Source organism: Manacus vitellinus, unplaced genomic scaffold (genome assembly GCF_001715985.3).
Source record: "Manacus vitellinus isolate BGI_N305 unplaced genomic scaffold, ASM171598v3 scaffold_12_pilon, whole genome shotgun sequence".
Taxonomy (NCBI): Eukaryota; Metazoa; Chordata; class Aves; order Passeriformes; family Pipridae; genus Manacus; species Manacus vitellinus.
In genome coordinates, this window is record NW_021938949.1 from 18,274,218 (window position 1) to 18,297,475 (window position 23,258).

At 49.8% G+C, this 23,258-nt stretch overlaps 1 protein-coding gene across 1 annotated transcript in view; it reads left to right on the forward strand.

Moving 5' to 3' along the window:
• The window catches only part of LOC108638724 (syntaxin-binding protein 4-like), a 38,659-nt gene extending 15,401 nt beyond the window's left edge, over positions 1-23,258 (forward strand). Inside the window, exons 6-23 of the mRNA XM_029957877.1 lie at positions 1,918-1,966; positions 2,062-2,147; positions 2,874-2,994; positions 5,662-5,803; positions 5,993-6,099; positions 6,881-7,034; positions 8,578-8,650; positions 11,616-11,713; positions 13,423-13,519; positions 15,513-15,640; positions 16,108-16,200; positions 16,732-16,797; positions 16,894-17,082; positions 17,531-17,647; positions 18,868-18,917; positions 19,765-19,895; positions 21,151-21,208; positions 21,971-23,258. Of these exons, the coding sequence (XP_029813737.1) occupies positions 1,918-1,966; positions 2,062-2,147; positions 2,874-2,994; positions 5,662-5,803; positions 5,993-6,099; positions 6,881-7,034; positions 8,578-8,650; positions 11,616-11,713; positions 13,423-13,519; positions 15,513-15,640; positions 16,108-16,200; positions 16,732-16,797; positions 16,894-17,082; positions 17,531-17,647; positions 18,868-18,917; positions 19,765-19,895; positions 21,151-21,208; positions 21,971-22,073 (1,862 nt within the window). The 3' untranslated portion in view covers positions 22,074-23,258. The remainder of the gene's footprint in view (positions 1-1,917; positions 1,967-2,061; positions 2,148-2,873; positions 2,995-5,661; positions 5,804-5,992; positions 6,100-6,880; positions 7,035-8,577; positions 8,651-11,615; positions 11,714-13,422; positions 13,520-15,512; positions 15,641-16,107; positions 16,201-16,731; positions 16,798-16,893; positions 17,083-17,530; positions 17,648-18,867; positions 18,918-19,764; positions 19,896-21,150; positions 21,209-21,970) is intronic.

The window sequence follows — 23,258 nt, forward strand, 5'->3', positions numbered from 1 at the left end:
TATACTGTTCTATCACTACAATGGCTGGAGACCACAGAGCCTGGAAGATGCTGTGGTGGCATCTTGACTGTTCCCAGGAAGTTTGTGCCCAAGAGGTGAAAACTAAAACAGCTTTGTGGGAGGTGGGGGTTCTGAACAAAGTAATTGTCTTTTTTTAAGGTCATGGGTTTAATTGATAAAGACAATAGTGTCGATGCAAATATTGGGATTCACCAAGGGATGTCACTGAGTATTGTGTGACACTTGGGTTTTAAATTAGCATTAGATGGAATGAATAAGGCATAAATTTGATGGCAATATTAGATAAGGCATGCACTGGTCTTTGAAGTCTGTTAATGAGCTGGTTGTTACTGGGAAGATGTAAATTACTGAGAGCATTTCCAGCAGGAACCCGAGGAGCTGATGATTCATTCATCATTTAATATTGTTGACTCTAATCTAGCCAATAATATATAACCTGTGTCCCGGTGAGGAACGCAGATGACACAGCGTCTGCGTGTGTGTGAGAGCTGTCTCCTCGCTCAGGGAACTTTGCTGTGGCTGCTTTCCTACAGGTTTATGTCTTGAGCTTGTCTGACTGTCAAGCCTGAGAGCGAGCCACTCATACCCAGGCTTTTCCTGGGGCTATAGCATCAGGAAGGCACCTTCCCATGGGGATTCCCTCATGCCTTCAAAGAGGACATCTAATGGTGCTGCTGTGGCCACAGAAACAACACTTTCAGGGTCTCTCCCACTGCCTGGCTGCTTATTTATTGGCATGTGTAAGAAATTAGTCATCCTTGAGGCTCTTCTCTCTGCCAAAGGTCGGATTGATCAGGTAGGGTGGGGTTATAAAGGCTGGGTTATGAAAGGAGGGGACCCCCCCGTTGCAGAGGGACAGATGTTCCTGGGAGCAAAGAGCCAAGGTGGCTGGGATGGATCAGGAGGCTGATGAAGATCAACATGATGATGTCACCCCTGTCCATGTCTCCTCATCCAAAAGGGTGTGAGAGGCTCACGGCAGCTCAAAGAAAGGTTTCAGAAATGAGGCAGGAGTTGGTAAACATGGATAATGGTGGTTCTTAGTGGGGTTTACAAACCCCAGATGTCACACGTGGCAAAGGGAAGGCCACAAAGCAATTCACCCGTGGTGTACAGGCCGTTCCAGCTCATTGAGGGCTTGGGTCGTTACACGGTGGTCAAACTCCACTGGGAACAAAGCACTAAGGGAGGTGCCTGAGCATGGAGCCAGCTCTCCAGGGGATTTTCTGGATGAGATTGTGTGCAGGTCTTTGTTAAGGTGTTATGCTCCAAGAGCTTCATCGGAGATGTTCATGGAGGGCATCACCATGGATGGATTCAGAGAGTTGGCAGCTGCTTCTGCACGTGCTCCAGAAAGCCACATCCTGTCTTCACTCCAGCAAGAACTAGAAGGATCTGCCTTCTGTCCAGGAAGGAGGAGTAAAAACCAGAGAATAATCTTTATTTAACTACTCTAGAAAGAGTCACAAACTGTCACTTCTGACAGTCTGTTTAATTTGTGTGGTGTGTGATTCCAAAATTTTGAGCCCCGTAGTTGGGGGTGAAAATATTTTGCCTGATTCCTGGGAGGCTCCATGAGGTTGGGTGCAAGGCAGGGGTGCCAAGTGGGATGCAAGGCAGGGCTCCAGTGTCCATCTGCCCTCTTTCAGGAATGACAGTCCTCAACACCAGAGCCTGTCCGTAGGATCACAGAATCATTCAGGCTGGAAAAGACCTTTAAGAATAAATCCCTTCCCAGCTCCTCTTGCCCAAGTTCACCCTGAACACATTCCAGGGCAGGGAAGGAGCACACTGAAGCTCCAGCCCATTGCAGGAAAGCTGCTGTGCCATGAGATTGATTACAGACCTGAAGCCTTGCACAAGCTCCTGAGACCAGGGTGTTCCCCTTGTGCACAGGGCAGCCCTGTCTGCTCCCCATGCTGGAGGGCACGGCCCTGCAGACTTGGTACTAAGTCACTGCCACCAGTGGCACCATTGCCAGGTAATCAGGTGGGGGATAATCCTGAGCAGCAGCTGACTTCACCATGTTGTTGTTTCCAGGAGGGAGTTCTCTGAGCTGCTGGAGAAGTTCGGCTCCCAGAGCAACACGGGCTCGGCGCGGAGCTCGCCGGTCCTGCACGGCGGCAGTGAGTAACTCAGGGCGTCCTTGGGGGGAACCAAAGAGAGTTTCCTTTGTCCCAGTGTAATTCTGAAGGAGCTGGGATTGGATTTGGGCAGGTGTTTGGGTGGAGGTTTGTAGGAAGCTTGTCCTTATTCCAAGCCCAGGTGCAGAGCAGGGTGGCCAGCACAGGGCAAGCGTGAAGCGAGGCAACGAGCCACCTCCTCAGAGGGAACAAGGGATACTTGAGTTGGGATTGTGATCACTCCCCAGATCCCCAGACTCTGCTTAACTGATGTGTCATGCAGGTGACTCCATCAGTACCCATCTCTGCAGGGGCAGCTTTAGCTTTTTGCTCTGGATTTCAAAACATCTCAGCAATAATTCATTCAACCATCACTATTTTTTATTTGCAAATGGGAAATGTTTAATGAGGTGCAAGAGGGTTGATGTAAGCGAGGTGCCAGCACACAAATCCATGTGTGCATGGGGAAGGAAGCTGTCCCTCTGACTTGGCATCCCACCAGCCGGCTGCCAACCCTTCCCTATGGCAGGGGGATGTAGGGCTGCCAGTGGGGTGACATTCTGGATCTGTGCCGAGGGGGCTGAATGTTTCCTCTCCATAAGCCATTTTTAACAAACGTGATTTTCCTAAAAAAGACAGGAATACAGTGACAGCTCTCAGAGGCAGAGCAGGGGAGGAGGGTGATGCTGGGTTTGTGTGCCCTGGACTGACTCGGACTTTGCTGTTCAGGTCGATACCTGGAAAGCACATCCTCGGGCTCCTCCTCACGCTCCCAGAGCCCGCTGCTGCTGAGTCCTGCCAACTCCCACGGGCCCTGCCTCGGGAACGCGGCGCACGCCCCTCACGCACAGTACGTACCCGTCCCGGGGCTGGCCCCACACAGCCCGGCCCTGGTGGGCCATGGGGACACCACCGAGTGTCTGACACTGCCTTAGAGCCACAAAATAATTCCAGTGCTTGGAGAATGGCTTTGTTCCTCCTTATGTCCTCTCCACTGATCTATCACCAATGGCTGGGAGATCACAGCATCTTCTGGATGGCACGGTGGCACCTTGGCTGTTCCTGGGAAGTTTGTGCCCAAGAAGTGAAAAGCTTCCCAGTTGAGGCAGTCAATATATCTGCACTATGGTTAACTATGAAACAGCTCCTCTTCATCCCCTCCAGATCCCAGGGAAAGGTGCTGGTTTACAGCCAGCTGAGAGGACCCTGCACATCACCTTTACAAAACATGCCATGAGCAGAGTGTTCCTGCAAGGTCAGTGGTGCTTTCAGGAGGTGTTTTGGGATCTTGTTTCCTATTGCTCTGCTTCTGGCATGTTGACCCTGTGTACCAAGAGCACAAGCACCTCTCCATACAAACATTCCTGATGCCCTTTGCTTTGGGGTCAACAGCAGTTGCCAAGAGTCACCACCTCCTTTGGTCTCCAGAGCATCTCCTGGAGCGTGTGTTTTCATGTGGTCATCTGTCCCTTTCACATTCCACAGGGCAGAGGTTTGGACAGGCAGAGCTTGTTTTTCTGCACAGTCTCATCTCCGGGGCACTCAGGGTTGTCCTTCTCCAGAGGGACAGCTCGGAGGGTGTTCACAGTCGTGGAATGGGGACCACTTGTGCCCAGGGCTTGCAGCTTCCCTCCCTCTGCCAGCGTAAACAAGCCAAGTTGCTGGTAAAGAGAATCAGCCCTCACTGCAGAACCAGTAAATCCTCTTGCTAAATACCAGCTTATTAGGGATTTGTAGAGGACAAATATTTGGCACCAGAGGTTTAAGCTGCTTGCATGGAGTGAGAGACCCACACGGAGGAGAGGCCAGATTATCTACTTGGCAGTTGGTTTGGACAAACCATCCTTCCTGTGCTGTTAACCCACCCCAGGCTGAGATACAGAAGCCCAGAATGGCTTGGGTTGGAAGGCACCTTAAAGATCATCTCATTCCAACCACCCTGCAACGAGCAGGGAAATGGGCACATAGGCTAGAGAGGACCTGCTTTGGTGGCCTCCTCGCTCAGCACTGCCCTGCTGTGCCTTGTTCTGCTTGTCTCCATGCCAGTGGTCTTCTGGAATCACAGACCACTGATTGCAGCTGAGTGTTGGTGGTCAGCTGAGAGGTGTAATTTGGGCCATGGGTCTTTTCATGCCCATGGCTGCCATCCCTTCTGCCCGGGCTGTCCAATGCTGTGAGCTCTCACTGTGCTGTCACCTGAGGCCCTGCCACCCCACTGAGCAGCAGGACTCAGACACAGTTCAGAGTCACCACAGTGTCTGATATTTTGATTTGAGTGGAGGTTTTAAGGCTGTTAGTTATTTCATGACATCATTTTTGTAAAATCCTTTACCTTAAAACACTTTTTCATAAGAGTAAGGCACATGCACCCCTTTCAGTGCAGTGTCTGACCTCCAGGAATGGCATCACTGGGGAGCACAGGGTGGTGACACGCTGGTGTCACTGTGGGGCACAGGATGCACAGCTGTCATTGTGTCTTAAGCTTTGAGACAACATCAGCAGGACCAGAAAGTTCAGATTGTTCGGGGATTGGCTGCTATGGAAATAAAATGGAAAAGGTGAAAAGCCAGCTGCACCCATCCCATTCGGAGAAAACTGTTTGCTGACTCTTAGACCCTGCCAAATCCTTCCCCAAACCTCCCTGCTGCAGTGGTGCCCACCAGCCCATGGGAGGTCAGTGAAATCTCTGCTCCCCCAAACCCTGACCTGCTGTGGCCGTGTCTTGGTGGCCTGTTGGGTCCTGTCTGGTCACCCTTGGAGAGAAAGGTCCCACCTGGTTGCTGTTCCATTTACATCCTTCACTGGGAGAGCCATCTCTCCCCCTGCCACAGCAGCACTCACAGTGTAGTGGGTGTTGCTGCAAAGGATGACCATTCCTTAGGGAATCTTCCAAGATTTTGAGTTCCAAACCTCAGTTTAGACACACTCAGCTGTGTATCCCAAGCTTCCCTTGGATGTTTCCTAAGAGCTGCTTAATACTTGACCAATCTGTAACTTGCTGTCTGGTGATTTAGCTGGATTCAAGCAATAACCATGTTGATCTTTTGTGTGCTTTTAGCTATAAAAACCAGGAGTGCCAAACCTATTCTAGTTAAACCTTTAGTTTCTTCTCCATTTTAACCCTGAGATGAGCTCAGTTGGTCAGAACATGGTGCTGATAATATCAAGGTTGTGGGCTTGACCCCTGTATGGGCCATTCATTTAAGAGTTGGACTCGATGATCCTTGTGGGTCCCTTCCAACTCAGAATATTCCATGGTTCTGTGAGTATTCCCTGGTATTTGGGATTATGTGAGCCAGTCACCTTCGTAACGCTGAACAGTGTCTACCAAGGAACAAGAGCCTCTTTCCAACTCATCTCCTCTCTCCAAGGCTGGGTGGAAGAAAGGATGCAGGGAAAAGGTTGGGAGAAGGTAGAAGGATCATGCACGGGAAGAAACCCAGGCAGAGTTCGTTCAGTGACATGGGAAAATAACCCGGCTCACCTGGAGTCACCTGCGAACGTCTCTCCCTTGCAGCTGCTCCATTGACTCAGGAATCCAGAGCATTTCCATAGCAAACTCCTCCGGCCTGGGGCTGGCAATCAGTGGTGGATCTAACAGGCCTGATGGGCCTATGATTTATGTCCAAGAGCTCTTGCCAGATGGTGACTGTTATAAGGTAAGTCAGCGTGGAGACCCTCGGTGGCCTCTCGGGACCTCTCCTGGAGGTTGGAGCTGTTCTGAAACAGCTTTTCTAAGAGTAAATGGACAATGCACTGCACAGGCTAATGAGGATTTGTGTTGCAGGAGAAGGCTTTGGGCAGAGACATTCCTTCCCAACGCTGTGTCTTTCTCCCTGTTTGTTTAGGATGGTCGGCTCCGACCTGGTGACCAACTAATCGCCATCAATAGAGATTCTTTGGTGGGCAGCACACATGAAGAGGCCAGAAAAATAATTGAAAAAGCCAAATTCAGGTAGGCATAGAACATATTTCCTGTTGTCATCATCAGGGTGCTGTTGAGTCTTAGGCAGAAACCCTTCATGTCATCTTTGTCTTCAAGAGCATCATTAGTCTTAAATGATGCTTCGAGATGGTCCTGATAGGTGGTCACATAAGGAAATCTTGAAGGTGAGGGTCATCCTGAAGTGTAATCCAGACCTTCCCAATGTTCTGGACCTCATGAATATCTCCTATCACTGCCCAGCAGAGTTCTGCAGCAGAACTGAAGTTCAAAAACCATAAAAAAGGAGGCTCAGGAGAGACCTTGTTGATCTGTAAAGGAGGGTGGAGCCAGGTGGGTGTCGGTGTCTTCTCCCAAGTAACAGCTGATGGAAAAAGAGACAAAGGCCTCAAGTTGTGCCAGGGGAGGTTTAGATTGGATATTAGGAAAAATTTCTTCATGGAAAGGGTTGTAAAGCCCTGGCACAGGCTGCCCAGGGCAGTAGTGGAATCACCATCCCTGTCAGTGCCCAAAAAACACGTAAATGTGGCACTTGGGGACATGGTTTAGTGGTGGCCTTGGCAGTGATGGGTTAAGGGTTGGACTTGATGATCTTAGAGGTGTTTTCCAACCTTAATGATTCCATGATTCTATGAATCTATGGAACAGAGCTGGTGCAGATCCAGCTGCGCTGGTGGAGGCTGCACGGGCTTAAGTGAGATTACCCTGGAGACAGAACCAGGGCATGGAAGTTCTGCAGCTTTGTCCCTTTTGTTTTGTTAATAAGATGTCCTGTATTTGCTGTTTGTTTAAGACACGAGGGAAGCACAGAAGTGGCCTTTATTCCTGGGAGGGGACGGTTACATCCTGGACTGTCAGTGCACAACAACATCCCATCACCACCTCCGAAGGCTGTGGGAAACGGCCTGAGCTCCTGCAGGCTCAAGGTCCACGTGAGGTCCCCAGAGGTAGGCTGAAGTTCATATCTCACAGCACAGATCCTGTGACCTTTCTTTGATCAGAAAATTCATCTTTAGGGACTCCCTGGCAATATTTTGGGACAGTGGAAAGTCTGTAATACTGATACACGTGGCCCTGTTTTACAGGCAGGTATTTTAAATTTGAAATAATTTCTTCTCTCTTGGGTTTGAGACAGAGAAGGATCTGTGGAGGTAATGAGAGGAATTTCATCTCCAGGGCCTGCATTCAGACCTGTTCCAGGAGTCTCAGGGTTTCAAAAACAAAACCCTTCTGTGGATAGCAACCTGCATCTCATTCCACTCCAGTCATAGAGCTGGAAGGGATCTCTGGAGTCAGTTTGATCTAGGCTGGCTCCTACCCAAAGGCAGGAACAACCCTTTATTCTTCAAGCCCTCTGATGAGGATGGATCCAGAGCGTTCCTACGCAGCCCATTGCTGCTCCTGACTGCTCTAATGATAAGCCAGGCTCATTCCCCCTGGGAGGCCGAGCTCCACGTTGGGTTGGCAGAGACAAGTGCTCCAGCTGTGTGTGCTTGGACACACAATCCTCACGATTCTTTAGGTCTCTGTCTGGATTCTGTGCATTTCTGCTCCTCTCCTGGGCTGGTGCCATGCCAGGTGTACCCTCTGCCCTCTCCCTCAGAAGTTTCCTTTAGAAGTTCCTTTCCCTCATGTCTGTTTGGCTGTGAGCAAAATAACAAAACCCCTTTAAAGAAAAAAGTTTAAAGTTCTGGGACCAAACTCCTTAATCCCCTGTTTTCTTGCAATCCAGAATATTTTCTACCTGTGGACATAAGTAGCAATCACACCCTTCCTTTGGAAAGTCTGATTTTATTTCATTTTATTGTAGCCTTGATAGATCTGAGACACAATTCTTACTCACAGGTACAGTCTGAATGCAAAAGCAGGCAAACAGTGAGGAAAGAGTGGGTTTTTTGGCAAAAGGAAGAGGCCAGCTGGATGTTCCTTTCATACAAGATCATTCACAAAACATCTCTTTCCAGCCCTGTGGAAACATAGACTTGCACAAATGTCATCTGCGTGTTTCTTTTGGGTGCACCAGGCTGGGAAGTGCTTATGAAAAGCAGCAGCAGGCCCTAGAGCTGTAGCTGAGTGGTATGGTCGGATCCTTTACCCACAGCTCACTGTGGTAATTTTGTGTTTGGGGTAAATATTACACCTACTGTGGTCAGATTACTCGGGCCCTCACTGGTGGGTTGGACACAGAGCTTTAGGGAGAACCTCTGTGCAGAAACCAGACAAGGCCAAATTCAGCATCAGCTCTCAGTCACAGTTACATTAAGGACAGATTTGTCTGTGTGTGACCAGAAGTCTTGGGATGGCTCAGGAACATTCCTGTACCAGATGCTCCCAGAAAACCCCCGGAGTCTCTTCTGGCCCATCTGCACATGTGGTGCCTTCATGGGCCAGTTGGGTGGCTCTCTCTTGAACACCTCTATCTTCTGCTCTTTTTAACACCAGCAGATTCTTCTTAGTGACTGTCTGTGCTATTTTGTCTTGTTTTTCTAGAATAGACGTGAAAATCCTTTTCCTGTGCCTTCTTTGTCACCGGACATTTGCCCACCAGAGCTTACGGTCTCAGGTAAGAGTCCTGCTCAACCACTCTCCTTGTGTGGGGGACAAACAGCTGTGGCTCCTCAAGCTCAGGATGATGAAATTATAAAATCACAGAATCCCAAACTGGTTTGGGTTGGAAGGGACCTTAAAGCCCATCTCATCCCACCCCCTGCCATGGGCAGGGACACCTTCCACCAGCCCAGGTTGCTCCAACCCCCGTCCAACCTGACCTTGGACACTCCCAGGGATGGGGCAGCCACAGCTTCTCTGGCAACCTGTGCCAGGGCCTCACCACCCTCACAGGGAAAAATTCCATTCCAATATCCTATTTAACCTTGTCCTCTGGCAGTGGGAAGCCATTCCCCCTTGTCCTATCACTACATTTTTTTATCAGTGTTTATACTGCTGTAGTGGCATTTAATGGGGTGATAACGAGACTCAGCCTGCTCAGAGAGAGGGAAGGCAGCAGCTTGGCTTATTCAACGAGTAGTAACTATGTCCATGTTTGCCCAAAGTAGCAAAACTCTTTACTAAGGCATTCAAGGACTGAGGTATTCACAGTTCATAAATTCTTCCCCTCTCAGCCTTTGGTTCGTTTGCAGCAGTGCCTTTGCCCATGTCAGACATTCAGCAGGTCCCATCACAGGCCACATTCCCTCTGACTGGAATGGGGGGTCCTCGGACACTCAGTGTGACACCAGGCAGTCAGTGACAGTGGTGACATACACACCAACCCTGGTGCTGAACAGGCAGTAAGGATGCCCTCAGTCGGCCAAACTGGGAAATGGCTTCTGGATGTGGCTAAATCAGACTCCTCTCTACATCCAAACTTCACTTTTTGCTTATTTTCCATGCTGTGTTTTTTCTCCCTGCTCTGGGTCTACTGAGCTCTTACCTTTTGTGGAGAGACCGACTCTGTTCACCCAACAGGGTGGCAGCAGTGGAGGTGAACTCAAATCACCCTGCAGCTTCCCAGATCCCTTAGGAATGGCAGGAAACCTCCATAACCTCTGTGACCCAGAGCCCAGGGAGACAACCTCCTCCAAAATACCCCATATCCCTGTGACAGGAATGTTCTCCTGCCCCGAGGCAAAGATAGGCTTTGCCAATGAGTCTCCAGCAAGTGCTGCCCATCCTTCTTGCAGCCTCAAATCCTTCCCCACGTGCTGCCAGGGCAGTGGCTCTGCTTACAAATCCCTGTGCCTTGTTGTAATTCCCATCTGGAAGGCTGAGAGCAAGCACTGGAGGCGAATCGTGTTCAGTCCCTACCTGGGATCGGTGGCAGATGGAGCAGCCGGTGCTGGGCTGGGTGTGTGCCAGCTCTGCTTCCAGGGTGCCTGTGCCACCTTGGGCAACTCAACAGGCTCTAGCTCTGTCTTCCATGCTCCTCTGGAGAGGCCCTGGGACAGGGATTTGCTCTGTCCTCCTTGCCCTGAGGGTCCTGCAGGTGTCAGGTGGGCTCTCAGGTGGCCACCACGGAGAGCCAGCACTGCCAGGGATGGGGACAGAGCAATCCAGCAAAAGCAGTGACCTAATCACTGCCTGATTTAGCTGGGAGATTGATCCCACCAGGTTTTTACTGTGAAATGCTGAGGAGGCTTCGTGTCAGTGTTGCCACCCATGAAAACAGACAACTGGCTTTGAAAGAGCAGCAGTCAGGCTTGGAGCCTGGGCCAGTGCCTGCCGGTCTCTGGGTGCCTGGTGGATGCCCTGGATGTCTCCATGTCCAGGGCTGACAGCAAAGCCACCCAGAGCTAATCCTGATTAGCCAAGCTGGGAAGGGTGATGGCTCCACCCTTGAACTTGGAGAGGGAAGTGTTGGTGGCCAGTCCAGCAAACCCAGTTGTTACCTCTTGCTGCTCCCAGCTCTGGCAGAGTACATGGATCCCTGGATCAGGAGGATCACATTTGTGCAGCACCTCTGCTGCTCCTTCCTCTTGCACTGGGCCCTGCCCTGATGGTCGGGGGGTGTGGGGAGAAGTGATCCAGAGATTCCAGAGGAGTGGAGTTACTTGGCAAAGAGGGGCCTCCCATGGTGTTAATCAGATCCCAGGCAGACAGAAGGAATTGCTTCCTGGGCAGATCTCGGGCCACTGGCATGAGAAGGAATTTTATCACCTGGGCTGAGGGTTTGAGGGTGGGCAGGGGCAGGCACAGCAATCCTGCACCTTTCTGGTCTCTGGTGGGTTGTCCCCAGCAGGCAATGCCTTCTGCAGTGCTTTCCCAGGGAATATCCTGGTTCCTCACAGACAAGGGCTAATCATAATGGAAAAGGTGAGGATCCCTCCAGGGGTGGAGGGGCAGGGCTTTGCTCTGGACCCTTTCAGCTGTGCAGCAGTGCTGAGCCAACTGGATCTTCCAGCTCACAACAGCTTTTCCCCAGCACAGCAGCTGCTCTTTCTGCCTCTTTCTCCCTTTGTGGCCACCTCACCATGCATGTGGCTCCTTCTACCCAAAACACTCTGCCTGCCCAACAGAGGGGAAAAGGGCTAAAGGATTTTTGCAGTCTTGAAGAGGGAAAAAAATCTTGCAGTGGTGTTTTTCCACATTGCTTTTAATCTGTCCATTCCCATGGGTGTCATGAATTGCTTCAGTTTTGCTTAATCAGTTAGAGCAGATGAGAACCAGGCAGATTTTGTTTAATTCTTTTTTTTCACAGCTCACCACAACTGCAGGCCCCAAGACTCCACAAAACTCTGTGACTGGAAATTTCCAAAGTGCTATTTTTGCAGTCCAAGGTCCTTGGATGAAACATCCCTTTTTAAACCATGCAGAAACCCAGTTTCAGAAGGGTTTGCCCCAATATCCTATCTTTCCAAGAGTGGCCTAGTTCAGCCTTTCAGAACTGGATTCAATAAATCCTGAACTTTGATTTTCGTCCTGCTGCACACACATAATATTTCATATAATCAGAGTTCTAAGTTTGCTTTGCAGACATCTCTTTCTTCTACCAAATGCTCCCCCATTAACATTTATTTTTGATTTTTCAGCACCTGCTTCAGCATCTAATCACAAAGCAGCTTCAGGCACCAAACCAAAAGTAGCACTGGATCCCCATATCCGGCTCAAGGATGGGAAACTGGAACTGGTAAGTAGAATGGGTCCCTCTTCCCAAAGCAAGGTGAGCTATGCAGGAAATAGCCCTTCCTCTCTTCAGCTGAGAGTGCTGGAGGTTGACTCCAGCCTCCGAAGGTAAAAAGGAAGAAGGAGTAGTGGAATATCCTGACTGTGTCCAAAGGGGAATTTGGACACACCTTGTCTCCTCTTGGCTATTTCTCAGTGCTCTGGGGGGCTCCAGAAGTCTTCTCCTGGCATTCACACCTCCCTTGGACTACAAATATTTGGTGCTGCCGTTGCTGCTGGGGTGACCACGGGCAGCCTGGTGGGGGCGAGGAGAGGCTGAGATAGGAGACATGTCATCGGGGATCCAGCTAGAACCGCTAATTCTTTCAGCATTTTATGGAGAACCCGCTCTACGGGCAGAGAGCAGAGCTGCCCACTTGCTCACCGAGACCCGGTGAAGGGCAGAGTGCCCTGGGGGGCCGTGTCCCTGTCTGGTTTGGGGTGCATGTCCCCCCGGGTTCTGCTGGGGTTCGGGGGGGACAGCGGGAGCAGGGTCCCTCGGGCAGGGTCCCTCGGTGCCGGGGGACACCGCGGTGGCCCCGATGTGACGAACTTCTGCTGCCACCTGACGGCGGCCCAGAGCTCGCCCTCGGTGCTCCCACCTCCCGGGAGGGCAGAACTCCTCTAAGCCTGCCCAATTCTCCTACAGCGGGATTTAGGCCCGCATTTTGCAGCGACCCCCGCCCGTCGTAGGTACGGAGCAGCTCCTCTGGGTAGGAGGAGTGGGACGCCGGGTTCCGCCTTTCGAAAGCCCGTGTTACACACGGGCACTGCAGCGGTGACAGGGTCGGGGGGTGGCACCGACAGGCACAGCCTGGGGTGGTTTTGGGGTGGCCAAGCCACCCAGCACCCCAAAGTGTGGGAGCCGGCCTGGGAGCCTGCAGCACTGCCTTGCACAGGGGGCACAGGAGCAGCAGTGAGAGACCAGACGGGTCCCAGGGACTCGCTCGTGATGGAAACGTGAGCGAGGATTCATCGCCCGCCCCTTCCCAGGGGGCCTGGTGTGAGGAGCTGAGCAGGAGCTGTGTGTGCAGCCTGGACAGGGCAGTGGTTCATTCCAGCTCTTTCCCAGGGTCTGCTGGGCTCCACTTCGTCCTTTAAAAGCTTTTAGTCGCTGCAGTGAAGTGGGGCTTGCACAGGTTTATCTGCTCTCTGTGGTGCCCTGGGGTTCAACTGATAAATATCAGTAGAAGTCAGGGCATCAGGAGTAATGAGAGGGCAAAAGATGAAGCGGAGAAGCAAAATGTTTGAATGTCTCCTCTCACCATGGGAAATACTCTGAGAAGAGCTTTTATCTTCCTGGTCCTAAACACAATTCCCAGGCAGCAAGAGAAAGGAGAGGAGAGGCCAAGCTCTTTCCAGATGAACCTTGCTAAACTCCACTGGCTATGAATAAAAGCCCTGACAGCTCATCAGAGCTGCAAATCTGACTGCAGTCTGTAGAGAACGTTCTTGGAAGGACGTGAACATGTCCCTGTCTTCAGGAACAGACATTTCTGTGCACATGTAGGAAAGGAGAGACTGGAAACCCAACCAAAGCCTGCTTCTTTGGGAGATGCCTTCTGGAGAGCCACCTCCAGGAGAAACCCAGCACCAAGTGTCTTCCCAGTGCTTACTCCAAAGAGTTGCTTTTCCAGTATTTTTCTTTTTAAAGGCTCCTTGTTTCTGCTCAAGGTTCTGCGGTACCTTGGCCTGGATGTGACCGAGGAGAAGAAGAGGCAGTTGCGGCAGAGCCTGACCACGGACTCGCAGGGGACGGTGGCCTACGGAGGTGAGTGGGACCTGGGCTGGGTCTGGGGAGCTTTGCTGGCAGATAAGAAAGGAGAGAGGCAGCAGGTGAGACCCTGCCTGGGCACTGATGGAGCCTCGAAACAGTTAAGAAAAGTCACAAACACAAAAAAAGGCATTTGGTAGAATCACAGAGTGGTTTGGGTTGGAAGAGACCTTAAAGCTCATCTCATTCCACCCCCTGCCAAGGGCAGGGACACCTTCCACTAGCCCAGGTTGCTCCAAGCCCTGTCCAGCCTGGCCTTGGACACTTCCAGGGATGGAGCAGCCACAGCTTCTCTGGCCAACCTGTGCCAGGGCCTCCCCACCCTCACAGGGAAGAATTTCTTCTTAACATCTAATCTAAACCTACCTTTCAGTTTAAAGCCATTCCCCTTGTCCTATCAGATGTAAAATCAGACTAAAATAAAAGTTGCTGCAAGGGCTCACTTAAAATCCCAGCTTTCCAAGCAGGAGCTGACCAGAGGACACACAGAAAATAAAAGCCAGCTCTGCTTTCCATGACCTGCCAGAGCATGTCTGACCCACAAAGTCTGCTCCCCAGAAGGTTCTTAGTAAAAATACAAAGCCATCAGCAATGTCCCCACCAGACAGAACAGACACAAGGCAACTTGGACCAATGTTTTTGTGCAGAGTGAGGGCTGGGACACAAAACCACATGAGGCCTGTGCAAACCTCATGAGGTTCAACAAGGTCAAGTGCAAGGTTCTGCACCTGGGTCAGGGCAATCCAGAGCATGGATCCAGGCTGGGCAGAGAACGGATGGAGAGCAGTTCTGGGAGAAGGATCTGGGGGTGCTGGTGGGTGAGAGGCTGGACATGCCCTGGCTGTGTGTGCTGGGACCCAGAAACCCCCCGGGCCCTGGGCTGATCCCACAGCGTGGGCAGCAGGGGAGGGGGGATTCTGCCCCTCTGCCCCTCTGGTGAGACCCCCCTGCAGAGCTGCCTCCAGATATGGGGGAACCAACAGCACAAGGACGTGGAGCTGTTGGAGAGAGTCCAGAGGAGGCCACGGAGATGCTCCAAGGGCTGGAGCCCCTCTGCTCTGGAGCCAGGCTGGGAGAGCTGGGGGGGTTCACCTGGAGAAGAGAAGGCTCCAGGGAGACCTGAGAGCCCCTTCCAGGGCCTAAAGGGGCTCCAGGAGAGCTGGAGAGGGACTGGGGACAAGGGATGGAGGGACAGGACAAGGGGGAATGGCTTAGATGGGTTAGATGGTATTTTGGGAAGGAATTGTTGGCTGTGAGGGTGGGGAGGCCCTGGCACAGGTTGCCCAGAGAAGCTGTGGCTGCCCCATCCCTGGAGTGTCCAAGGCCAGGTTGGATGGGGCTTGGATTCACCTGGGCTAGTGGAAGGTGTCCCTGCCCATGGCAGGGGGTGGAATGGGATGATCTTTAAGGTCCCTTCCAGCCCAAGCCATTCCATGATTCTGTGATTCTGTGACTGGAGGCTCTGGCATTCAGGTGCCACCTCCCTGATGGCTCCCATCTGTCCCACACAGCCCCTCTTGTCTTGCTTTCTTTCACATCTGAAAGCAAAATGAATCTGGATTTTCAGACTTGTCAATTTAACACCTTTTCTAAGTGCTGAACTCACCGAGTTGACTTTTGTTTAAATCAGCAACATGAGAAATGGCAGCAGGAGGCAGGTGCAGGTCAGGGAAATGCAGGTTTGGCTTGAAGTTTTAAAACTCCCAGAACCACAATCATGAAAATTCCCCTCTGAAAATATCTGGGGGTTTTGGGTTTTAAAAGTAGTTTTTTTTCAATTGGATAAGAAACAAGAGTCTGATAAAGATTGCCAACAACTCATTTAAGCTTGATGGGATTGCTGAGGAACCTGGGAGTGTTAGAGAGGACTGTTTGGCATCTCCAAACCCTCTCTGATTGGCATCAGTGGTGCCCCAAAATCAGTGGCATTTTCTCCTAACACAAAACACTTTTCTCTTTTAGCCTGGTAAAAACTGCTTGTTTCTCACAGATGTTCTCCAAGCACTCAGGGATCTGATGCAGGAGGAGCTGGACGAGGCTGGTCTGGATTCCAACTCCATGCTCTTCACACAGCACGAAGTGGCCAATTTGCTGGATACATCAGCTTTTCATTCCCCGGTCAGTCAGTCCAAAGCTCTTCTTTGTGAAATCCATGGAATTCTGAGATGGGAAAAGCTAAATTGCCATTTTCTGATTGTCCTAGAGTTATAAAGAGAAGGCAGAACTATGCATTAATCATTTTGATTATAGGAAATTCTATAAAAGACCTCAAACTACTCATTTTTAATAAGGAAATAATAACATCTATGGGATAATATGAGGAAACAGCTTGGCAGTGATGCAGAAGGAAAAATAGCCGTAATTAATCAATATTAGCTAATTTCATTTGGTTCACAAAATGAAAATTCACTGTAAGACAACTATTGAACAATGACAGGGATCAGAGAGTGAAATCCTGTGGTGTGAAAAAAAACCCCTGGTGTTGAATTATTTAATGTGCATTTTTATCTTTTGCATAAAAACGCTGACTCCTTCCTGAAGTGGTTTGGATTGGATGTGTGATGAGTCTGTCCCTCTCCTTGCAGACCTTTGACTCTCTCAACTGCAATGGCAGCGAGGACCTGGAGCAGCTGCAGCTGGAGATGACGGATCTGCGGCACGAAGTCCGACGGCTCAAGGTGGAGCAGCTTTCCTGGCTGGGGCCTTCTCTTGAGGTTGTCCACGGGGTAATGGTGTGGCCTGTTCCTCTTGAGGAGTCGCCAGTTTGCATTCTGTGCATTCCTTGTCACAGAGGAGCCTCTCACCCTCTACTCTCCTTAATTGCCTCTTTCTCACTCTCAACTTCAAACAAAACCTTGTTTGTACTCAAAGTCTGCAGTCCCTTCCTAGAAGAGTTAATATATTTAAAAATACCAAAGAGTGCCTCACGAGTCATTCAAGTCCATGATAAACAGAAGGAACCACCTGGGCTCCCACCCTCTCTTGGCTGCAGATCCCCAGTGAGGCTGTCAGCACCATGCTTGTGTCCAAGGGGGTTTCTGCAGACCTGCAGTTCACAGGCCAAAAAAGCTTTCCCTGTGGTGGGGAGAGTGCACAGAACTCCCTCTGTAAAATAATATTCTGGTGGGTAGGGGCTACAAGACCAGGGCATTTTCTAGAGAACGTCCTGTCACTTGTTGCTGCTAACCCAGTGAAAATATTTGCTGTAGTCTCTCCTGAAGGAGGTGGAGAACAGCAAGAAGTCAATGGAAGATGAGCTTCAGAGGCTGAACCAGGTTAGTGAAGGGGTTTCTGGGGCCCTTAGGATGAGTTTGGTGGTTGGCAGCTGAGGGGGATGTGGTGAGTTCACCAGAACTTCTCACTGCTTCCAGAAAGCTCTGGGGTTCCTCTCCGAGAACCGGACGCTGCACAACAAGCTGCAGATGGCCGAGGTGGTGCAGAGACAGGCCCACAGCGCCGAGCAGGACTACGAGGAAGTGATCCACTTGCTGGAAGCTGAAATTGCAGAACTGAAGATGCAGCTGGCAGGGAAGAAAGCAAAACACGTCTCTGAAATAGAGGTAATGCAACCCCCCAGCCTGGGAAAGCCCCACAACCTTACAGACCCTCTGTGGGTTCAGAGAGTCATGGAATGGTTTGGGCTGGAAGGAGCCTTGAAGCTCATCTCATTCCACCCTGCCGTGGGCAGGGACACCTTCCACAAGACCAGGTTGCTCAGAGCCCCATCAGACCTTGCCTTGAACACTTCCAGGGATGGGGCAGCCACAACTAAGGTTCCCCTCCTTCTTTTTATACAGGAGAAAATGAAATAGCACATAGATCATTTGTTGTGTGTGACCCCAGGGCCAACATGCTCTCTGGGTCCGTGTTATAATTTGCATCATTCCCACTGTCCCTTCCCAAAGGACGCTGCTTTTGTGTGTGGCAAATGTCATAAATTGGTGCTTCCAAAAGCCAAGGCTGCAGCATCACCACCACCTCTCTCTTCCTTCTGTGTCCCTGTGTCAGGAGGACATCCTGGAGCTGAAGAGGCAGCTGTCCCTGGCCGATGGCCAGCTACGGAAATCAGAAGTCTCACGGAAGCGCCTGGAGATCTGCAATAGGAAACTGCTCCTGTTTGTGCAGGTGAGGTGTGGAGCCACCTCGATGCTGTGCCATCCTACAGCCTCCCACCTTAAGGGGCACTTTGCAAGTCCGATGAACTTCCTGCTCCATAAGCAAGAGGGTTTTTTTTTTCCTACCTCACCCTAAAAAGACACTGTCTGTTGGCTGAGAGGAACCAGGGGATGAACTCGTATATCTTCACATCCCTAAGAGCCATGTCAGCTCCGTGGGGCAGGTTTTGCTGGTGGCTCTGCTCTCCCTGGCTCACCAGCCCCACCGGGATGTTCTGGTTGAGGCTGTTCCAGGAGCTCTGCTGTTGAAATCATCCCTGCAAACCTTCCCTGGGTAGAGCTGCTGGTTGCTTCTCTACAAACTTGAAGAGTGGTTTTGTTCTTCCAGTGCTTCCCCCCCAACCCCAGATTTCCTGAAAAATCCCACACACAATTGGTTCAGTCTTTTAATTGGCTGTTCTTCCACTTCACTCACTGTATTGGGAATACCAGTGTGTGTAATCAGTAAACTGGCCAGTATGAGAGGCTCTAATCCTCAGTGTATCTGCTGTGGCTTCTACTGGCCTGTCCCAAGAGCTCTTCAAATCAAGAGGAAACAGTGGAGCAAAAGGCAATGTAGATGCTGTGTCCTCTGCTCCAGAGAAGGAAGAATTAAAATGCCTCCAGACGGGCAGCACTACGTGCTGGAGCCTGTGCAGTTTGGGGTCAGACTTTGGAAATGTATTTAACTTGACCCCAGGGTCAAACATCACAGGATTTTGAGCACTGGACCAAAATATCTTCCTTTTTCATCCACCCCTCAGTAGTGTCTGGGAAGTCATGACCCATGTATGTAATGAGAGCTTACACGTGCAGGTACAAACCAGAATCCAGGGATTGCTGGCAGCAGTGATCAAGGTTTGCTGAAATATAGCCTGCAAAAATGTTCTTTGGAAGAGGATTTTTGTGTTGCATTTCATGTATTTTAGCACTGGCATTAAAATGCAGGATTCAGATGTGTCTGTGGATTTGCATAGGCTGCAAATGTTGCCTGAGCTGCAAAAGGCCTTGAGATATTCCCTTCAAGGGCAATGAATAAGCAGAAGCTGATTACTGTCATATTAAATCTGATCATCAGGAAAAACCCATGGGGTTTGTTCTCAGGAATTATTCAGTCCTACAAGTTTGAAATCTTTTTTTTTTCTTTTTTTTTTCTTTCTTTTTTTTTTTTTTTTTTTTGTTGCATGGCAGAACGTTCACAAGGTCCTGAGCACACCCAGTCATTTACCAGATGAGAAAAGGTAGGAGATGGCTCCTGGGAATGGTGAACAGCAACATGAAATGTCCTTTTCTGACCTTTCTCAGGAGAAGGTGCTTCACACGTAACCTACCCAGAGTTTCTAAACACGCTTTGGAAGTGAAACTATGGGAGAAAGATGATCTGGGGGCTGCTGGTGGGTTGGTGCTGGGGGGGTTGGCCTCTGTTCAGGATTTTTTGGGGAATGAGTTGCTGAAACACTGCTCTGGTTAAGTTGCTTTGTTAGCAGAGACCTTAAGAAGGTTGTTTCAGAATTTTGACCCACCTGCTTTTCCACACATAAACCAGGTTTTGTCTCCAGAAGCATATATCCTTATTTATCAGCAGTTACAGTAGATGAGTGTAAGCAAAGAGCTTCACATGGCTCTCAACTGCATGAATGGCTGCAGAAATAGAGCTTAGGCTCCTGGACTCCCCCCCAGCCTGAACCTATGTCCTACCATGTGGGAATAAATGTATCACAACTCTCTGTGTGTTTTTAACTGATTAAATCATTGAAAGCTCACTGTCCCATGGATGATGACCAGCCCCTTTAAAAAACCATGTTTTAAGAAGGATGGAGAACAGTTTTTAAGTGTCCAGGATGGTTATTTCTAATGTAATGAGGGGAAAATACTTTAGAGAAATTCTAAAGAATACTTTGATATCTGTCTGTAACAAAACAGTGCAAGTCTGTCTAACAGAGAGTCTCCCATGCCGCTGAGGGGTTGAGATGCAATCCCCCCTGAACATCCAGAATTTATGTAGCACATCCCTCATGAGAGGCTGGCCAGGATTTTCAATGACCCTTCCATGACAGAAGTATTGATGGCACTTTCCATATTTATAAGCGTCAACAATGCAACAGAAGAGGATAAAACAGATGCAGTCTCAGACACATCTCTTCCATCTTCAGATCTTGTTGACCTCTTGCTGTCAGAAGCTAAAGAACTGTTAGCACCAATCCTCTCCAGCAAGGATGGTAAGCACTAAATTCACTGGAGAAACCTGAATCCAAGCAGGTCTCAGGGATGTCTGTCAGTGTCAGGGATAGTTTGCACCACCTTCCACAACTTTTGCCATACCTCCCATACATGTACCTGATTGTCTCATGCAAACAGAGATGGAATTGCCCTCCCTGTATCCATGTGACTCATCTTGGAATCTGAAATGCAGACTTGCAGGGTAAGGAGTCAAAGGTGCCACTTGTGCTCACGCCCACAGGAAAGTGAAAAAAAAAATATCAGGAAGGAGGGTGGTTTCACAGAATCATAGAAATGCTGGTTGAAAGGGACTGCTGGAGATCAGGAGTCAAATCTTCTGCCCCAGGTAGGACCACCCCACTAGATGGGATCTGCAGTGGCTTTAGCCAGCTTTAGTTCAGCCTCCCAGGGTGTTGATCCACAGCCTTCCAGGGTGATGTGTTCCTTCACTGAGGAAGGTTTTCCCAGCACCCAGCCTGAACTGCCCCAGGGCAGGATGTGGCCACTGCCCCCAGTTACAGTGTCTGCACTGCCAAGAACAGCTTGGCTCCAGCATCCTTCTCACTGCCCCTGCAGAGGCAGTGCTGTGGCCTCTCGGCCTCCTCTTTGCCAGGTCAGACATACCCAGCTCCCTCAGCCCTCCCCAGCCTCTCCTTGCAGGTAAGGAGCCCTGGGGCTCCCACTGCTGGACCCCATCCAGTTTTCCAATAGCTTTGAACTAGGGATCCAACCCTTCCTTGTGCCATCCAGGTCTGGCTGCAGCGATGCTGAGCAGAGGGAACAGTCAGCTCCCCATTTCCTTGGCGTACAAACCAGCCACACTGATGAGAAAATCAGAGAAAAGCCATCCAGCTCCATGGGAGTCTGGATTAACTTCCCTAGACTGGGACTCTGAGCTAGTCCATGAGCCATAAACAATTCTTGGCAGCAGTTATTTGGCCCCACTTGTCTCCTTCCACACCAAATGAGTTTCTGATCTCCTTTGTGTCATGACCAGGTGAGCAAACAGCCCCAAACAGGTCTTTGCTCTTTGATGCTCTTCACCAACTCAACATGGCCATGGCCCAGCACTGGATTTCTCTCAGGGAAATAATTGTAGCCTGTCAGGAGCACCTCTGACATATGAGTGTGTCAGCATTTTCCAAGTTCCTGCCTCATTTAAAGGGCAATTATCATAATGTTCATAATGTAGCAGCACATTGGGCATGTTTTCTAACCCTTCACTTACACTTGGCTGTGTGCTTCCATTTGCAGCTCTGCCATGGGATAAGGACCAGTGCCTGCCTGCTGAAGGAATCCCAAATTACAAGGAGTAGGTGTCAGAACCCTGGTCTGTAATTTTGACAACGCGCATACTAAAAATTCCTGTTTTGTTTGTTGGAGTTTTTTTAATCAAAACTGTTGCTTGACAACTTTTAATCAGATAGAGGCCTCCAGATGCCATGTCAGAGAAATACATCCCTTTCTAGACAGCAAGAGACTTCCTGCCCTGTACAGTGAAGGATGCTGTGAATTCCTGGATCTCTCTTTTGTTTTCTAAAATGTTGTTATTCCTTCAGGCCAGATGGGGATTTGTGGCTCTGTGGCTTGTCTAGCTGGCATTTTTGTAATGCATAAGGGAAAAATCATCACTGAATGTGTTAATCTTTCATGCTGTGGTATCAGGATGCTGTCAAGCCCTGGCCAAGGAGAGCAGGATGACATGGTTTTGTTTGAACCTTAAATTTCCCTAAAACCTCTTAAATGGCTTATATTTAACAGAGCTGTATCCTAAAGTTATCTGCTGAAAGGGCACTTTAAGACCTAAATGTCTCCTACTACTGTCTGAGCTGATCACCTTAGCTCAAACTGAAGACTTGCCAGCACAGTTCTTCAGTTAGGTACAAAATAGACATTTGAAAACCACAATTTCAAGGTTATAAAAAGCATTTTCAGACAAGACAGATGGCCAGCACAGACCACTAACCAGGCAAGATCCGTGGCCTCCTCTTCTTTCCCAAGTAACCAGTGCTGTCTTCACGTTGTCCTCTGTGTCCTCCTCCCAGACCACCTAACCCCTATTTCTCCTCTCCAGCCACCTCCATCAGAAGACCACGTGGCCCCCTCCTGCGAGCCAGACCAAGAGTGATGAACCACAGCCACCGAGTCCAGCGGAGCTGCCGAAGAAGCCGACATAAATGTCCCACAGCTTGGTCGTGCTCACACCACAGGTGCTGCTGGGCTGGGAGACGGGAAGGACACCCCATGGGCACCCCTCCAGGCAAAGCAGACTGAGAACAAGCTTCCTGACATGAGATTAACTCTTCCTCACTCTCCGAGACTTTTTCAGCGACCTCCCCTGCGCGTCTACCTCCGAGTTATCATACAAGGCTATTTGCTCACGGTTCTGCAGCTTTATAGGAAAAGTATTCTCAAGAGGCTCCAGGGGCCTGGATTTCAGTGGCAGCCTTTTAGAGCTTGTATTCTGGGTAGTAAGAGGAGCATGAACTCTCCTGAGGGACTCAGGGGTCTCCAACAGACTCCTTTTGGTATTTCAGATGGAAAACCAAAGTCTATTTAGTGACTGTAATCAAAGCAGCTTAATCTGTAGCATCCTAGCTGTCTTGGGATAGGTACTGCTCTTTTTATTCTTTTTGTATAGCTTATCCCAGCTGCAATGCTTGAAGAGGAAAGCACCATCTCAGCCAGTTGCTGGACCAAGAGCACAGAGATATCCAGCGGGACGGTCCAGTGACAGCGGACACCGTCCCGGAATGTGAGAGGGGACATAGTGGACATAGTGAACATAGCTCAGTAAAGGTCCACGGTGTCACTGAGAAATGAGATACACATGATGCAAGACTGTGCTGTGAGAGGGCAGTTAATGGGGCACAGATCTGAGATGAACAGAAGGTCTGGAAAATAAAATGGAAACACTTCTCAAAGGTGTTTGCTCTCTGGGCTGTGATTGCAGTGGTTGTGTTCAGAGTCTCTGAGACAAAGACACAGCCTGAGTCCATTTTTCCTCCCTCTGATTTTGGCAGCTCCTAGTGAGATGCATTGAGAAGCTGCAGGGAAATGGGTTGCAATCTGGCTTTTACAAATAATTTGTTAAGATTACTTCAAATCTCCTTTGTGGGGGTTCAAAGCATGTGGATCCTTCATAGCCTAAATTAAAGGCTTAGGAAAAATCATGACCCTCACCAGTATCTACTGCACTGCTAAACCAGTAAGTGTGTGATGGAATATATCCCATAAATAACCAGTCTGAAATGTTGGTTAAACTTAATTTCATAGCTTAAAGCAAATAAATCTTGTGAATCCATGCCTTGGGATATAATTTAAAGGACTTCTTTCAAAAGGACACATAATTCTTTGGACCA